The sequence below is a fragment of the Terrapene carolina genome, unplaced genomic scaffold, assembly GCF_002925995.2.
Source record: "Terrapene carolina triunguis isolate 2854851 unplaced genomic scaffold, T_m_triunguis-2.0 Scaffold833, whole genome shotgun sequence".
Lineage (NCBI taxonomy): Eukaryota > Metazoa > Chordata > Testudines > Emydidae > Terrapene > Terrapene triunguis.
The window spans coordinates 370,637-385,538 of record NW_020665184.1 but is presented as its reverse complement, the minus strand read 5'-3'; the positions used below and the strand labels follow the sequence as shown (position 1 = coordinate 385,538).

Genomic DNA, 14,902 nt, shown 5'->3' with positions numbered 1-14,902 from the left:
TAGTCTTGGCCTTCACAACATCCTCTGGCAAGGAGTTCCACAGGTTGACTGTGCGTTGTTCCGCACATCAGGTCTGCTCAACCGATTGTGTGCCCAGACATCAAATAAAGTCAAAGCATTCTGATTAACGACTCTTTTCCTTCCAAAATTTCCTCCAGTTTTACTTAACCCCCCCCTCCCCCCCACGATGTTTCAAAACGGTTGCAGTCAAGTCAAAACATTTTGCTTTGGTCAAACGGAAATATTTCCTTCGACCCAAAACGATTATTTTGCTTTGCTGTTTTGGTGAAAGAAACAAACCAAAAAATCCATTATCTGCCCAGTTTTACTTATCTGGCCCCCAGTACCCAAAATAGTTCGCTCCTGTAGATTATCCCAGGATATTTCTGCCTATATATAGACAGAGACATCAGAACCCAGCCTGGTGATGGACTGGTGGATCCGTTTAGCTCACTACCCTGTCTCAGAGCAGGCAGGGCCAGAGAATAAAACTCCGTTGTCAGCAGTTAAGGGAGAATACATATTAACCTCCAAGATTCAAAGGTTGATTTATACACAAACAGGTCCTCTCTAGTCCTTTCAAACCTCTTGGCTATTACTTTTTTAGCCCTCTAACTCCAGATAGTCTCATTAGCCCTTCCCCTTTAAAAAAAACCAAAATCCTGCTGAAATCAAGGATATCTTGTAGCAAGGAGTTCCACAGGCCAAGGACCCAACCTGCGTGTGGAAAGTATTTCCTTCGCTCTGTTTTGAGTGAGCCACCTTTTGGCTTCATTCAATTCCCCCTTGTATCGCGAGGCACAGCCAACGGATCTACCTTCTCGGCCTCATTTGCCTCTAACACTCCCACAGTGTTAATCTCTCTCTTCACGCGTAAGAGGCTTTTTCCCAGGCCTCGAGCCATGCTCCATCCGTCTAATGCTGGATCCTTCTGTAGACGGCTCTGAACTGAGCCCAGCACCCCTGGTGGGTCTGGCCCATTGATGCCATTAGAATATTTTCCATCTTATTCTCCTTCCCAGCCTAACGTGTTTTCCTTGCTTTTCCCTTAGCGACACCAGCAGTTTAGTGAGTAACAGGCTCTGAAAGCTCCTGATGGGGAAAGGCGGCTAGATCCACGTGAGATCCCTGCAGCTACAGTGCCATTAAATATCCTTCCAGAGGAGAAGGTTTGGGGCCTAACTGATGCCCCGGACACGCCACACAAGGCCTGGAGCTTTGAATCGTCAGGTTTGCGCAGACCCAGACTCCCCGGAGTCATTGGTTTCATTCCCAGCAAACCCAATGGATCCTCACACTCCAGCCGGCTAACCTGGCTTCCCTGCCATTTACAGCATGGGGATGATCGACTTCAAACTGCGCTGGATCCAAGTCGCCCCCGCCCCAAAATAAGAGCCGGCACTTCTGTCGACAGGGAGGCATGGTCTTTGCCTCCATGGGGGGCAGCTAGTAACTCTGCTTCCTCCCCCAGACCAGCTGGCATCAACCCCCCCCCCCCATTGACGCCCTCCAGCTCAAGTCCTGGCCCAAGTTTCCTCCCCAGAGGTGGCTGCATTTCAGGGCCAGGGCACAGCTTTGGGATCCGCGGCACTACATCGAAGAGGGCAGGAGTCCCAGGGAAAGGGGAGGCAGGGGTGCCAGCTCCCCTGTGGGAAGGAGAACCAGGAGCCAGGGGTCCCGGGGAAGGTGGATCCACAACGCATGGGGCTCTGCCCGCGCCGCACTCACCCACGAGCAGACAGACGATATCCAGGACGACCAGGGTCTTTCTCTGCCCCAGCCCCGGGGCAGCATAATCCTCAGGCTGCGAGCTGGGCGCTCGGACCGTCACCCGGACGTCTCGGCCTCCCGGCCATGCCTGGGGCTCCACCGAGAGCCTTGGGGGCAGATCGGGGAGGAGTTCACACTTGCCCTTTTGCATGGCCTTCGGGCGGGGGAGGAAAGGTGCAATCCAGATTCCTAGAGCAGGACCAGGGGAATGTGGATTTCCAGCCCCAGGAGCGGCAGGGGATTGGGAGGGAATCCGGATTCCGGGCCCAGCCTGGCACAAGGACAGAGCGGAGGGCTGGTGTCTTTCCTTCTCCTCCTCTCTCCGTACAGGGGTCAGGGAGCCTGGAAAGCAGCAAAACAAACAAACCTTTCTAAGCTACAGGTCAGCCAAGGCTGCGGCTGCATTGCGGGGCAGCGCGGGGAGACGGGGGCTCAGTAGCGGGGAGGGGGGGATGCCAACGACCTATGCTCCAGGGATGACGGCATCGGAAGGGCTGTGGGCAGAGATCCCAGCTGCAGGAGGGGCATGCCCAGGGCCAGCTGCAAGGGAGCATGGGCAGAGATGGCAGCTACCCGGGGGAGGGGGGGGGGGGGGGGCAGAGATCCCAGCTCCCCCTGGCTGGATCCCCCCTTCCCAGGCCTCTTGCCCCCCTGAACCTCCCCTTCGGGGGGTCAGGGCAGGGGGCTCAGCTCCCCCCATGGGTGGGGGGCAATCAGGGGGCTTGCATAGGGGGATCTAGGCAGGTGGTCCCATAGGGGGATCTAGGCAGGGGATCAGGGGGGGTGGAGGCCCAGGAAGGGGGGTGTAGTGGGGCTCAGGAAGGGGGGTCCAGGAGGTTCTGCACATCCCAGAGATGGGACAAAGATCAGCGCTCAGGGCACCTCCCTCTGGGGGACCCAGTCATGGGGTCCTAGCTCTCTGTGGGAGAAGGAGGGTCCAAGGGGGCACCTAGGAAGGGGCATATAGGGAGCAGAGACCCTGGGAACGGGGGGGGGGCCGGCCCGGGGGCCCCCGGGGGAGGGGAGGTTCAGGGGGCAGGGGCCCTGAGAAGGGGGGGTCTGGCGGTCCCGGGAAGGGGGTCCAGCCAGGGGTCCCAGCTCCCCCGGGGGTAGGAGAGGGCAGGGGGTCCGGACAGGGTCCTAGCTCCCCCCAGGGTAGGAGAGGTTCAGGGGACAGAGGCCCCGAGAAGGGGGGTCTGGCGGTCCCGGGAAGGGGGTCCAGCCAGGGATCCCAGCTCCCCCCGGGGTAGGAGAGGGCAGGGGGTCCGGACAGGGTCCCAGCTCCCCCCGGGGCAGCCCTTCCAGGTACCTGTTGGCCGCCGCCGCCGCGCTCACCGGCCCTGGGCTCCCCCCTCGCTGGGGCCGGTCTCCTCTCCCCGCCGGCGGGGGAGCGGGGCAGGGGGTCTCCCTGCAGCCGGGCTGGGGCGCTCGCTCCCCGGGCTCCTGCTCAGCCCAGCACCGACGGCTGCTCCCTCCACCTCCAGCTGCTGGGACTGGAGCCGGGGCTGGGGCTCCTCCCTCCCCGTCCTGCCCCACGCGGGCTCTGGGGAGGGGCCCGGGCCGGGGGCTGGAGCAAGGGTCGGAGGCGGGCGGGGTTCGGCTGGCAGAGCTCAGCGTCTCTCCAGCCTGGGACCCTCCTGTGTATCCCCACGGGGCCAGCAGCGGGTCGAGACCCCCCCCACACCTGTTCGAGACCCCCGCCTTCCCCCCCCCACGCACTCCCGGAGTCCCAGCCCCCAGGCCTAGGGGGAGGAGGGGTGGGGAGAGGGGGGTCCCCGAAGCCCGGCTGGCCCCGTGAGCAGGGTGCAAGTCTCCGCCTTGGGGAAGCCTGGGTTCTATTCCCTCCTGTGACCGTGGGCCAGTCACTTTGCCATGGCGTGCCTCAGTTTCCCCATCTACAATGGGGATGAACAGCCTTGCCCTCCCTCGCGGGATGGGTGTGTGTGTGAGGATCAACAGAGCAGCTGTGAGGTGCTCACATAATACGGTAAGAGAGTCCAGGTAAATACCTTAGATGGAGTTAATACATCCATGTTAGCTCCCTGGCCAGATATGGGCTGTGACGCTGGACCCTCTGGCCTGCGCCAGGTCTGTCCAGATAACCGACATGGTCCCCCGTGGCTGGCTTCCCCTCTGGGAATCTAGAGAGCAGGACTAGCTGGGAGAGGGATTTCCAGGTGGGGCAGGGTCCCACATAGGAAAGGCACCATTGCATTAGTCGTTTCCCCTTCTATCTATGCATTCCTCTATCTAGCTATCTATCCCCAGGCACCCCCCTCTCTCTGTCTGTCCCCATACACACCGGCCTATCCCCCCAGCCCTGCGAACCCTCACTCCAGTCCCTGTTGAGTTATAGGGGCCTTTCCCCCTGCATTAGATTGCATACCTGCATAATGGCCCGCTCCCATGCATGAAGCTAGTCACAGACCGGTGTTGGCAATGGCACTTTCCAGGCCTGTCTCTCCAAATGAGGGTGTCCACGCCCTGGCTGGGCGAGCAGAGAGCATTGCTAGGTCTAGCAGGCCTTTAGCACTCCATTCTGCACCCCCTGAACGCAACTGTAACCCCCCACTGAGTTCAGTGGGGCAGGACGTGGTGGCTAAGCTCCTGGAGCTTTTCCCCCCTTCCCTAGCCCCAGGGCCTGTGCAAACAGAAGGGGGCAGGGGCACGTACTTTTTGCAGGGATGGCTTTAAATTGCATCTGATTTTGCACCCAAGGGTCTGGCCCTTGGGGGACACAGCGCCCCCTTGTGGCAATAATGGAAGAAACCCCCAAGTAGGGGCAGGGATATTTCTGTGCAAGTTTTTGTCCCCTCGGGTTTGGGAAGAAAAGAGGGGGCTGTTTTGCAATGGGAAAACCAGGAACGCCGGTAGAAACAGCAACCCCCAAAATGTGTGTTTGGGGGAGGGGCTGGATCCTTCTATTTGAATCCGTCCCCTGTGCCGTCTACTAGTAATTCTTTCCTCCCCCGCCCCTTCGGTTGGCTGTTCCAAGGGGAGCGGTCGGGGGGGAACCTAACTGTATCCAAGACTGAACTGATACGTTTCTGGAGGGGATGGTATGACGGGATGGCATGGAGCCGATCGGCGACTGCTAGCAGCAAAGATCTCCAACAGTCGGAGATGGGACACAAGCTGGGGAGGGCTCTGAATTCTTTCCCAGGTGTCTGGCTGGTGGGTCTCGCCTACATGTTCAGGGTCCAACCGATCGCCAGGTTTGGGGTCAGGAAGGAATTGGCCCCCGGGTCAGATTGGCAGAGACCCTGGGAGGTTTTCACCAGGAGCGGCACCAGGGTTTTTGCCGCCCGAGGCGGCAGCGCTCCTCCTCTGAGCATTTGGCAGCGGGGGTCCTTCCGCTCTGCGTCTTCGGGGCACTTCGGCCGCGGGTCCCGGAGCGAGTGAAGGACCCGCCGCCGAATTTCCGCCAAAGACCCGGAGCGGAAGGACCCCCCGCCGCCGAATTTCTGCCGAGGGCCACAAAATGCTGCCCCCCAAATCCTGCCGCCCTAGGTGACCGCCTAGGGTCGCCTAGTGGAAGCGCCGGCCCTGGTTTTCACCTTCCTCTGCAGTGTGGGGTCACTTGCACATTTGGACTAGAGCACATGGTGGATTCGCTATAACTTGAAGTCTTTAAACTATGATTTTGGATATCAGTGACTGAGCCAGAAGTTCGGGGTCTATTCCAGGAGTGGGTGGGTGAGGTTCTGTGGCCTGCGATCTGCAGGAGGTCAGACAACGGTCCCTTCTGACCTTAAAGTCTCCAAGTCTATATTTGCACCCCAGCTTTGCGCCCGTCTCTGCACGCTCGCTGACTTTTAAGGACGGAAGTTGTCTGCCTGTCTCCTAGGTGTTGCTCTTAACACCTCTCAGGGTTGTGGGGGTTTTACTGGTACAGAGAGGGGTTGCAGGCTTCCTGCGGGTTGGCCTAACTCTGGGTGTTATGCAACTTTTAAAGTGCAAATGGAGGCCCGAAAGAGCAGTAAGCGTGCGTGTGCGTGTGTGTGTGCGAGATGGTGGTGGTGGTGGTGGTGAAGGACTTGGCTGGGGAGCGGGCTGGAGGGAGGGGGCAAGGGGGGGAGGGGGGGGGGGGGGGGGGGGGAGTGGGGGGACAAGGGGCCTGGCTGGCAAGCTGGACCGAGTGTGGGGTGAGGGACCCAGCTAGGACGGGGAGGATTGTGGGGAGAGAGGTCTGGCTATGGGGGAGTGGCTGGAGTGGTGAGAGAGGGAGCTGGCCAGAGTGGAGGGGTGAGGGCTGGTAGGGGAGGGGTGGACTGGAGTGGAGTGGGGGGTGAGGGGCTGGCCAGAGAGGGGAATGAGGGGCCCAGCGGGGGGGGGGGGGGGGGGGGGGGGCGGGGGACACCCCCCCAGGTGGGGGTGCCATTAGACCAGTGCTTAACCCCACACTGGTTCAGTCCAAGCGCAGCCAATGTTAGCAGGGTTTTTAGACTGTGAGCTTTGTGGGGCAGGAACTGTCACTTGCCGGGTCTCTGCAGCTCCCGGCACGACGGGGCCCTGAGTTCAGTCCTGGCCTCGGCAAGACAACACAACACAATAAACTGTGTCTGTACAGCTCCGAGCACCGGAGTCCTGGGCCACGACTGGGCGCCTAGGCGCTACCATAATACACCTAATAAATAATGTACAGCACCTAGCACCATGGGGTCCTTGGCCATAACTGGGCACCTAGGCACTACCGTAATACACCTAATAAATAATGTACAGCACCTAGCACCATGGGGTCCTTGGCCATAACTGGGCACCTAGGCACTACCGTAATACACCTAATAAATAATGTACAGCACCTAGCACCATGGGGGTCCTTGGCCATAACTGGGCACCTAGGCACTACCGTAATACACCTAATAAATAATGTACAGAACCTAGCACCATGGGGTCCTGGGCAATGACTGGGCGCCTAAAGGTTGTAAAAATAATCACTACGGATAATGAAGACAAAAACTCGATTCAATGAATACTAAGGGTGTAAAGCCAAGCTCTCGCCAGCCAGGAAACACCAGAATGAACGCTGCCTGTGTGTCCTCAATCCAACCCCCTTGCTCAAGGTCTCACCCCGCAGCTGAGAGGCGAAGCTGTGGAAGGGAACCCAGGCGTCCTGACTCCCTGGCCGGTGCCCGACCCCCTGGGCCCCTCCTAAACGATCGATGGATAAAAGGAATCAAAACGACAATCACAGCATGTAACGTGATCGTTGTGTTGTTTTAAGTTTCTTTGAATGGGGCGGGGGTGAGGGCGGGAATCAGAAACGTGTTCGCAGTGAAAGGGTTAAATAATTTGGCAGCTGGCTAGGAACAGTAGGGAAGGTCACAGCTCTGTTAGGGCAACATTGTGCCGGCCTCTTTGAGGGCAGAGCAAACAGAGGGAGGTGACTTTGAACTCCTGTCTAGATTGGCAGGGGGTGGGGTGGCTGGTGTATAACAGATTAGGGATCCTTTCATCTCTAAATCACCAGATGGGCGGATTCTGGCCTCCCCTCTTAAACCTGAGTCACTCCAGAGTCACTCTGAATCCAGGCCGGGGTCAAGAGCTCAGCCTATCTCAGCTGAGGGCCATCGGGCGACCTCCAGGTGAAATGAGTTGGGTGGGGTCTCAGCTGGTATCTACAGCCATAAATACCCACAATGGACCCTGATTCCCCTCCCTGCTGAACAGGCTGTGGGCTCCCTGCTCACCCCAGGGCAGGGGTGAATCCCAACAGCAGGGGGCGGTGTGGGGGGAAGTTTTTCAGTATGTACAGTCAGAGGATTGGGTCTCAGCCAATGGCAAAAGCAGGCTCTGTAACAGAGACGGTGCGGGATGGTGCCCTGGACTGGGCCTCAGGACACCTGGGTTCTAGCCCCAGCTAAGTCTCTTCCTGCCTTTGTTTCCCGGTTTGCCTTGTCTATTTAGATGATAAACTGCCAGGGGCATTGGGCCGTCTCTCACTGTACAGCAACTAGCATAAGGGGATTGAGAGCTAGGTTCAGGGTCTGTGCAGCGCCTGGCACAACGGGGGCCCTGATCTCGGGGTCTGTGTAGTGCCCAGGACAATGGGGCTCTGATCTTGTTCAGGGTCTGTGCAGCACCTGGCACAATGGGGCCCTGATCTCAGGCGGGGTCTGTGCAGCGCCCGGCATGACGGGGCTCTGATCTCAGCTGGGCACTTCTAAAGCTTGGTGGTTATACAAATAATAACAACCCTGCAGTAGCAGCTGAGATGATGCAGAAGCAGCCCCGGGGCTGTTTCCATTGCTCTCCCCTCCCTTCGCACGCACACCTGGGGCAGAGTTTGACAGAACAGCTGCAGAGGGGCCTCTGGGAGGGGGCTGTCCATTGCACGTCACCACATCTCCCATCCTCCCAGTTCCACCACGGGGCTTCTCAGAGGCTGGGAACAGCCAAAGGCGACTTTGTGCATCTGATGCATGCAGCGCCCCCTGCTGGGGAGTGTGGACAGTCGCTAGCAGGGCAGGGGCAGCTTGGCCACCGGTATGTCAGGAGGGGACTAGATAGGTGAGGGCGTGGGGAGATGGATGGGAGCTGAGCTCCCCCTGCTGGTGAGTTTGAGAAAGTCTCTTTATCTCCTCCACTGTTGCTGCTGGCCTGTTGAAAGCAGTGGGGCTGTGCACTTGGGAAGGGAGGGGGTTTGACTGAGAACAGGCAGGAGTTAAGAGTGCTGGGCTGTGGACGCTGGTTTGTTATTGTAGGGTTGCTAGTGATGTCTGGCCTGTACGTCTCGGCTTATTATTGTAGGGTTGCACACGAGCACTGGGCCAAACACCAGCTGCCTACCCATCCCCGTCCCCTAAGCAAGCAGTAGGCCCCACAAAGAGCCTGGGCAGAAAGATGCTCTTGGGCCTGCTCAAAGGCAGGTTAAATATTGTGTGTGGCGTGGGGGAGATCCAGCAATAACCAGTGTTACCTAGCAGCTCTGTGTTCTTGGGGAACCAGGGCGCAGTACCCAGCCCGTCTGACTCACGAAAGACCTTCCCCTTCCCCCCCCCACCTCTGCTTGAGCCAAAACCCATCAGAAGAAAGACTTACAAAGAGCGTTGACAAGGCCGCGGGAGACACCTCTAAACCCCTGGGATAAGGGGGACAGGATTAAGGAAAGTCCCCGAGCCTCATTTGCATCGAAGATGGGACAAGGAGGCACCTCCATGAGCATACAGAATGGAGAACAGAGATTCCAGGGCAAGAACCGCAGGGAACTCTGGGACCAGAGAAGCAGGGAAGCACTGCATGATGGGGGATCTCTGCTCCAGATGTTAATGGACCCACGCCTGCACCCCCCCAGCTCAGCAGTGATCAGACCAATTCTAGTCATGAATCCTTGATTGGTATCCAAACTAGTGAAACTCCTTAATTGCACTGTGAGCTCCCTCCAAGGAACACCGCCCAAAGCCAGGAATGAGCAGCTCCCATGTCTAGCCTGAACAAAGCAACTTTGGTATTCTCCCTTGTCCACACACAAACAAATCTAGTGTTCTCCCTTGAACCATGGCGGTTTCTCTACAAAAACCCCCTACCCACGCTCTGGATGCCTGGGTGTTCTGATGCCTGGATTCAAACTCTGCATCAGTTCCATTGGGATTTCATCTTCTCCTGACTGATCGTGCTGGGGGCTCTGCCTGTCTCCAGCACTCCGGACCCTCAGCTACCACCTGGGACCCCCGATCGATTCAAGCTTCACGGAGTGGTGAGACCCCAGCTCTCTCTCTAGGTGTAGCCTTCTGACCCTGACTTGTGTGATCAGTTACAGTTTTCTAAAGCTGACTTTTACAATCAAGTTTAAGTTCGATTTAATACCATCACTGTTTTGTTTGTTTGGCTCCCGTGTGGTTATTACCTGGCAATAAATAACTTTCATGATTAAGCTGGTTGCTTCCCTCTCTCTCTCTCTCCCCGTCGTGGGTGTTTTTTTGGTTTCCCCATTCGCTCTGCAGCGACGCTCCTCGTACCTAAGCTAAAAGATCCCTGCAGCGCCCCAAAATCCGGTGGGGTTTGCTCATCCAGTGGGTTACTACCAGAATAACTGTAACGTGAAAGTGGGGATAGAGACGTGCTGAACCTGGGACATACGAGGGTGGCAGATTGAAAATGCTGCTCAGCCCAGCCTGCCAAGTCCAGGGACATATAAGGGGTCAGCTTGGGAGTACTGATTAACCCGGTCCTCTCCGACGCGCTCTGTTAATGTGTGTGTTCGTCTGATCCTGGGGCTGGAAGAACCCAGCCCTGGGGAACCGAGGACCTGCAGGATAGCCCCATGTTACCAGATTTGCCTGTTACTTTGTACGTCCGTTTATTAGGGTTACTCTTCTGAGGAGGGTTCTGTAATTCTATCAATGTGCTGCTTGTGTCACTTGTGTTTTTATATGGAGCTCTACTTCTCCCTGCTGCAAGTCCCCTCCCAATGGGGCTACCCTGCAGGACCTCGGTTCCCCAGGGCTAGGTTCCTCCAGCCCCAGAACCAGATGAACACACACACACTCTCTCTCTCTCTCTCTAATAGAGCAAGTCTGAGTGGACCAGGTCAATCAGTAATCTCAAGCTAACCCCTTATATGTCCCTGGACTCAGCAGTCTGGGTTGAGCAGCACTTCCAAGCTGCCACCCTCCTATGTCCCAGGTTCAGCACGTCCCTATCCCCACTGTCACGTTCCAATTGTTCTGGTAGCAACCCACTGGATGAGCAAACCCCACCGGATTTTTGCCCGCTACAGGGATCTTTAGCTTCGGTAAGAGGAGCGTCGCTGCAGAGTAAATGGGGAAGCCAAAAACACAAAAGAGTAAAGTTCAGAGAGAGGGAGGGCAACAAAAGCAACCCTTATTGAATAACAGTGATGACCACACCAACATAACAGTTACATTATTAAAGGTTACAAAGGTCCGATATAGAAAACTAGACCTGATCAAACAAGTCAGGGTTAGAAAGTTATACCTGAGGTAGAAAAGAAAACAGAGAGAGAGAGAGCGAGCGAGCTGGGATCTCACCACTTCCATGAAGCTTGAACTGGTCGGGGTTCCCAGGTGATGGTGGTCGCTCAGGGTCCTGAGGGCAGGAGACAGGCAGAGCCCCCAGCACGGTCAGTCAGGAGAAGATGAAATCCCAGTGGAACTGATGCAGAGTTTGGATCCAGGCATCAGAACACACTTGAACGTGGGTAGGGGTTTCTTGTAGGGAAACAACAATGGTTCAAGGGAGACACTAGATTTGTTTATGAGTAAACTGATGACACAAGGGTTTTCTTTACACTAGACCAGGGGTAAGGCAACCTATGGCACGTGTGCCGAAGGCAGCACGCGAGCTGATTTTCAGTGGCACTCACGCTGCCCGGGTCCTGGCCACCGGTCCGGGGCGCTCTGCATTTTAATTTAATTTTAAATGAAGCTTCTTAAACATTTTAAAAACCTTATTTACTTTTCATACATCAATAGTTTAGTTCTATATTATAGACTTAGAGAAAGAGACCTTCTAAAAACATTAAAATGTATGACTGGTACGCGAAACCTTAAATTAGAGGGAATAAATGAAGACTTGGTACCCCACTTCTGAAAGGTTGCCGACCCCTGGGCTGGACAATAGAGGCTGATCATTCCCGGCTATGGGTGGTGTTCCTTCAAGGGAGCTCACAATGCAATTAGGCAGCTTCAGTATTTTGGATACCAATCAAGGATTCATTACTAGAATTGGTCTGATCACTATTGAGTTGGGGGTGTGCAGGCGTAGCTTCATTAACATCTGGAGCAGAGATCCCCCAGGATGCAGTGCTTCCCTGCTTCTCTGGTCCCAGAGTTCAGTGCAGTTCTTGCCTTGGAATCTCTGTTCTGCGTTCTGTATGCTGATGGAGATGCCTCCCTGGCCCATCTTTGATGCAGATGAGGCCTGGGGAGTTGCCTTAATCCTGCCCCCCTTCTCAGGGGGGGGTTAGGGGTGTCCCCCACGGCCTTTTCATTGCTTTCTGTAAGTCTTTTTTCTAATCAGTTTTGGTTCAAGCAGAGGCTGGGGTGTGTGTGTCCTTCGTGAGTCAGGCAGGCTGGATACTGCGCCCTGGTTCCCCAAGAACACGGAGCTGACTGGTATCACCCGTTGGGAGAGGACTTGCAGCAGGGAGAAGTAGAGCTCCGTATGAGAACCCAAGTGACACAAGCAGCACATTGATAGAAGTACAGAACACCCCCCGCCCCAGAAGAGTGACCCTAATAAATGAGCGTACCCCAAAGTAACGGGCAAAGCTGGTAACAGAAGGCGGGAGGTGACTTTTGGGAAGGACAGGGACAAGGCCCCTTCCGTGCCTCAGTTTCCGCATCTGTAAAATGGGGCTAACAGTCCTATCCACCTCACATTCCTCTTCCTTATCTATCTACCAGCCACCCAGTATCCCAGTCCCTAATTCCCCAGCCTGCCGGGAAGCCCAGATCTGGATCAGCATCTGAGCTTGCTGCTCAACCCCATGTGCTGTGAAGGACCCTCTGTCCCCTGCCCCACCCCTCGGCCTTTTCTCTTCAGCATATAAGGGGTGGTGCAATTTAACAAGAAGCAGGCATGTGACGCTCCCTCCCATCTCCCCTACCCAGGAGTCGACCCAGATCAGAGGATAGGGCAGTGAGGGAGGGTGTTATAATCTCTGGCTGGCTGTGCTTCTCTCCTGCAGCCTGTTCCAGTTTGTGCTGGGAGCAGGGATGCCTGGTTTGGCTGGGAATCCGGCTGGGCTGGGGCTGGGGCTGGAGGCGGGAACTCCCCGTTGTCGCCACTAGATGGCACCAAGCGGCCGGAGGCTGAGTATAAAGGTGGGGGTGGGGGTGGGGGGGGGCATTGACCTGCTCTAGGGAGGCACCAGGTTCTCTTATGAGCTGAGAACAAGACACAGGACGATTGCCAGGGGCTCCTTGGAGCCCATTAGTGTCCTGATCCCATCCCCCCCCAGCTCTAACCACTAGATCCCACTCCCCTCCCAGAGCTGGGAAGAGAACCCAGGAGTCCTGACCCTCCCCCCCACTCCCCTCCCAGAATGCCAGGCGCTGCACAGACCCCAGCTGAGCTCCAGACCCCATCGCGCTGGGTGCTGCACAATCACAGAGTGAGAGCCAGCCCCTGCCCCAAAGAGCTCAACGCTGAACTAGACAAGACAGAAAAGGAAAAATGATCAGCCTCATTTTGCAGGTGGGGAAACTGAGGCACAGGCAGGGTGGGGGGGGTGACTTGCCCACAGTCACAGCTGGAGATAGAACCTGCTCTAACCACTAGAACTCACCCTCCCCTGCCAACGCATCTCCCCCCCCTCTCTCTTGAGTCCCTTCTTTTCTCCTCCAGGCAGGTTGCTGGTCCCTTTTGAGGAGCAACGGGGCTTTGGGATCCCCCCTACACACACACACACACACACACACACACACACACACTCCATTTCATTCCCACCGTAGCCTGTTCCAGCCCATTGCACACAGTTATAGCAAAGGGGGGCCAGGGCTGGAGCCGTGCCTGAGAGCCCCGGGGGAGTGTTTGCAAGGATAAGGTGACAGGAGCAGGTTGATCTGGGAACATCTCCATAGAGCTTGGAGCAAGGACAGGACAGAAATATTGAAAAATTGGAGTGGGAGGGGGCTGGGAGTCAGGACTCCTGGGTTCCATCCTCAGCTCTGGGATAGGGGAGTGGCGTCTAATGGTTAAAGTGGGTGGGGGCATAGGCGCCGACTTCCCCTCTGCCCGGTGGGTGCTCGACCCCCCCTCTCCCCGCCCCTGCACCGCCCTCGCCCCACCCCCATGCCACGCCGTCCCTGCCCTACTCTGCCTTTTCCCACCCCAGCCCTGCCTCCTTCCCGCCCCCATTCCATCCCCTTCCCCCAAGTCCCCATCCTCGTCTCCGCCTCCTCCCCTTCCCTGCTGGAAAGGCGGCGGCGGGGGTGGTGGGGTGGGGGGCGGGAAGCACTGGGAGGGAGGGGGAGGAGCAGGGACATGACATTGTTGGGGGGGGGTGCAGAAAGAGGCAAGAAGGGAGGAGCTTGGCTGCCGGTGGGTGCGGAGCACCCGCTAATTTTTCCCTGTGGGTGCTCCAGCCCCGGAGCACCCACGGAGTCGGCGCCTATGGGTGGGGGTGGGGATTGATAGATCCCAAGGCCGGAAGGGTCCATTTGGCCATCTGGTCTGACCCCCTGGATAACCCAGGCCGGAGCCAAGCTTGGGTTAAAAATCGTCGGTGATGAAGAATCCACCAGGACCCTGGGTGAATTACTCTCCCGTTAGGTATTGACGCCTTAGTTCAGTCTGAATTTGTCTAGCTTCAACGTCCAGCCATTGGCGCGTGTTAGCTCGTTCTCGGCTAGCCCGAAGAGCCCCCCCCCCGTTAAATATTTGTCCCCCAAGTCACCCCTTCACCTCTCCTGGTGAAGTTGACTCAGTTGAGCTCCTGGAGTCTCTCACTGTGTTCTGGTCCCTCTTCGATCTGTCAAGGTCCTGCTTGACTTGTGGGAGCGCCTGAGCCGGCCACGGGATCCCAGCAGTGGTCGCACCAGTGCCCGATCCAGGGGGAAAATCACCTCTCTGCCCCTACTGCAGATCCCCCCATTGATGCATCCCGGGAGCCCATTAGCCCTTTTGGCCCCAGTGTCGCGCATCACCTTCAGCTGATTCTGCGCCAGGGCCCCCAAATCTTGGTCAGGGTCACTGCTTCCCGGGCTAGAGTCCCGCCCCCCCGAGTGCGGCCGATGCTCTTTGTTCCGAGTCAGGACACCTGGGTTCTAGCCCAGCGCTGAAGGAGAAGGGGGGTCTAGGGCATGAGTGACGGGCTCGGGGGTCCGGCCAGCCCAGGGCTTCTCCGCCCGCGGGGGCCTCATGTGGAAGGGGCGGGGCCATGGGGGCTAGCCTCCCCGAAGGGGGGGGGGGCTATGCGCCACCCATGGTCTAGGGGATACAGCAAAAAGAATCAGAAATGCTCCAAAAGCTGGAGAAAAATGCCTGACGGTGAACGAGGAGTGAGGGAGGGTCGGGGGGGGGAAGAGGTGAGAAGAGGGCGTGGCTTCGTGGGAAGGGGCGTGGCTTCGTGGGAAGGGGCGGTACGAGCAGGTGGGGCCACGGTTCAGGCGCCGGTGGCCCCCCCACTTTTAAGGAGCTTCTGCCACTCCTGGACAGGAGGCCGTTC

General features: G+C 57.3%; 1 protein-coding gene across 1 annotated transcript in view; it reads right to left on the bottom strand.

Moving 5' to 3' along the window:
- Positions 1-3,221, bottom strand: part of LOC112109578 (phospholipid phosphatase 3-like) — a 14,854-nt gene extending 11,633 nt beyond the window's left edge. The window contains exons 1-2 of the mRNA XM_026660669.2: positions 3,080-3,221; positions 1,729-2,112 (exon numbers count right to left, since the gene is read on the bottom strand). Coding sequence (XP_026516454.1) covers positions 1,729-1,921 — 193 coding nt within the window. The 5' untranslated portion in view covers positions 1,922-2,112; positions 3,080-3,221. The remainder of the gene's footprint in view (positions 1-1,728; positions 2,113-3,079) is intronic.
- Positions 3,222-14,902: the final 11,681 nt, after the last annotated feature.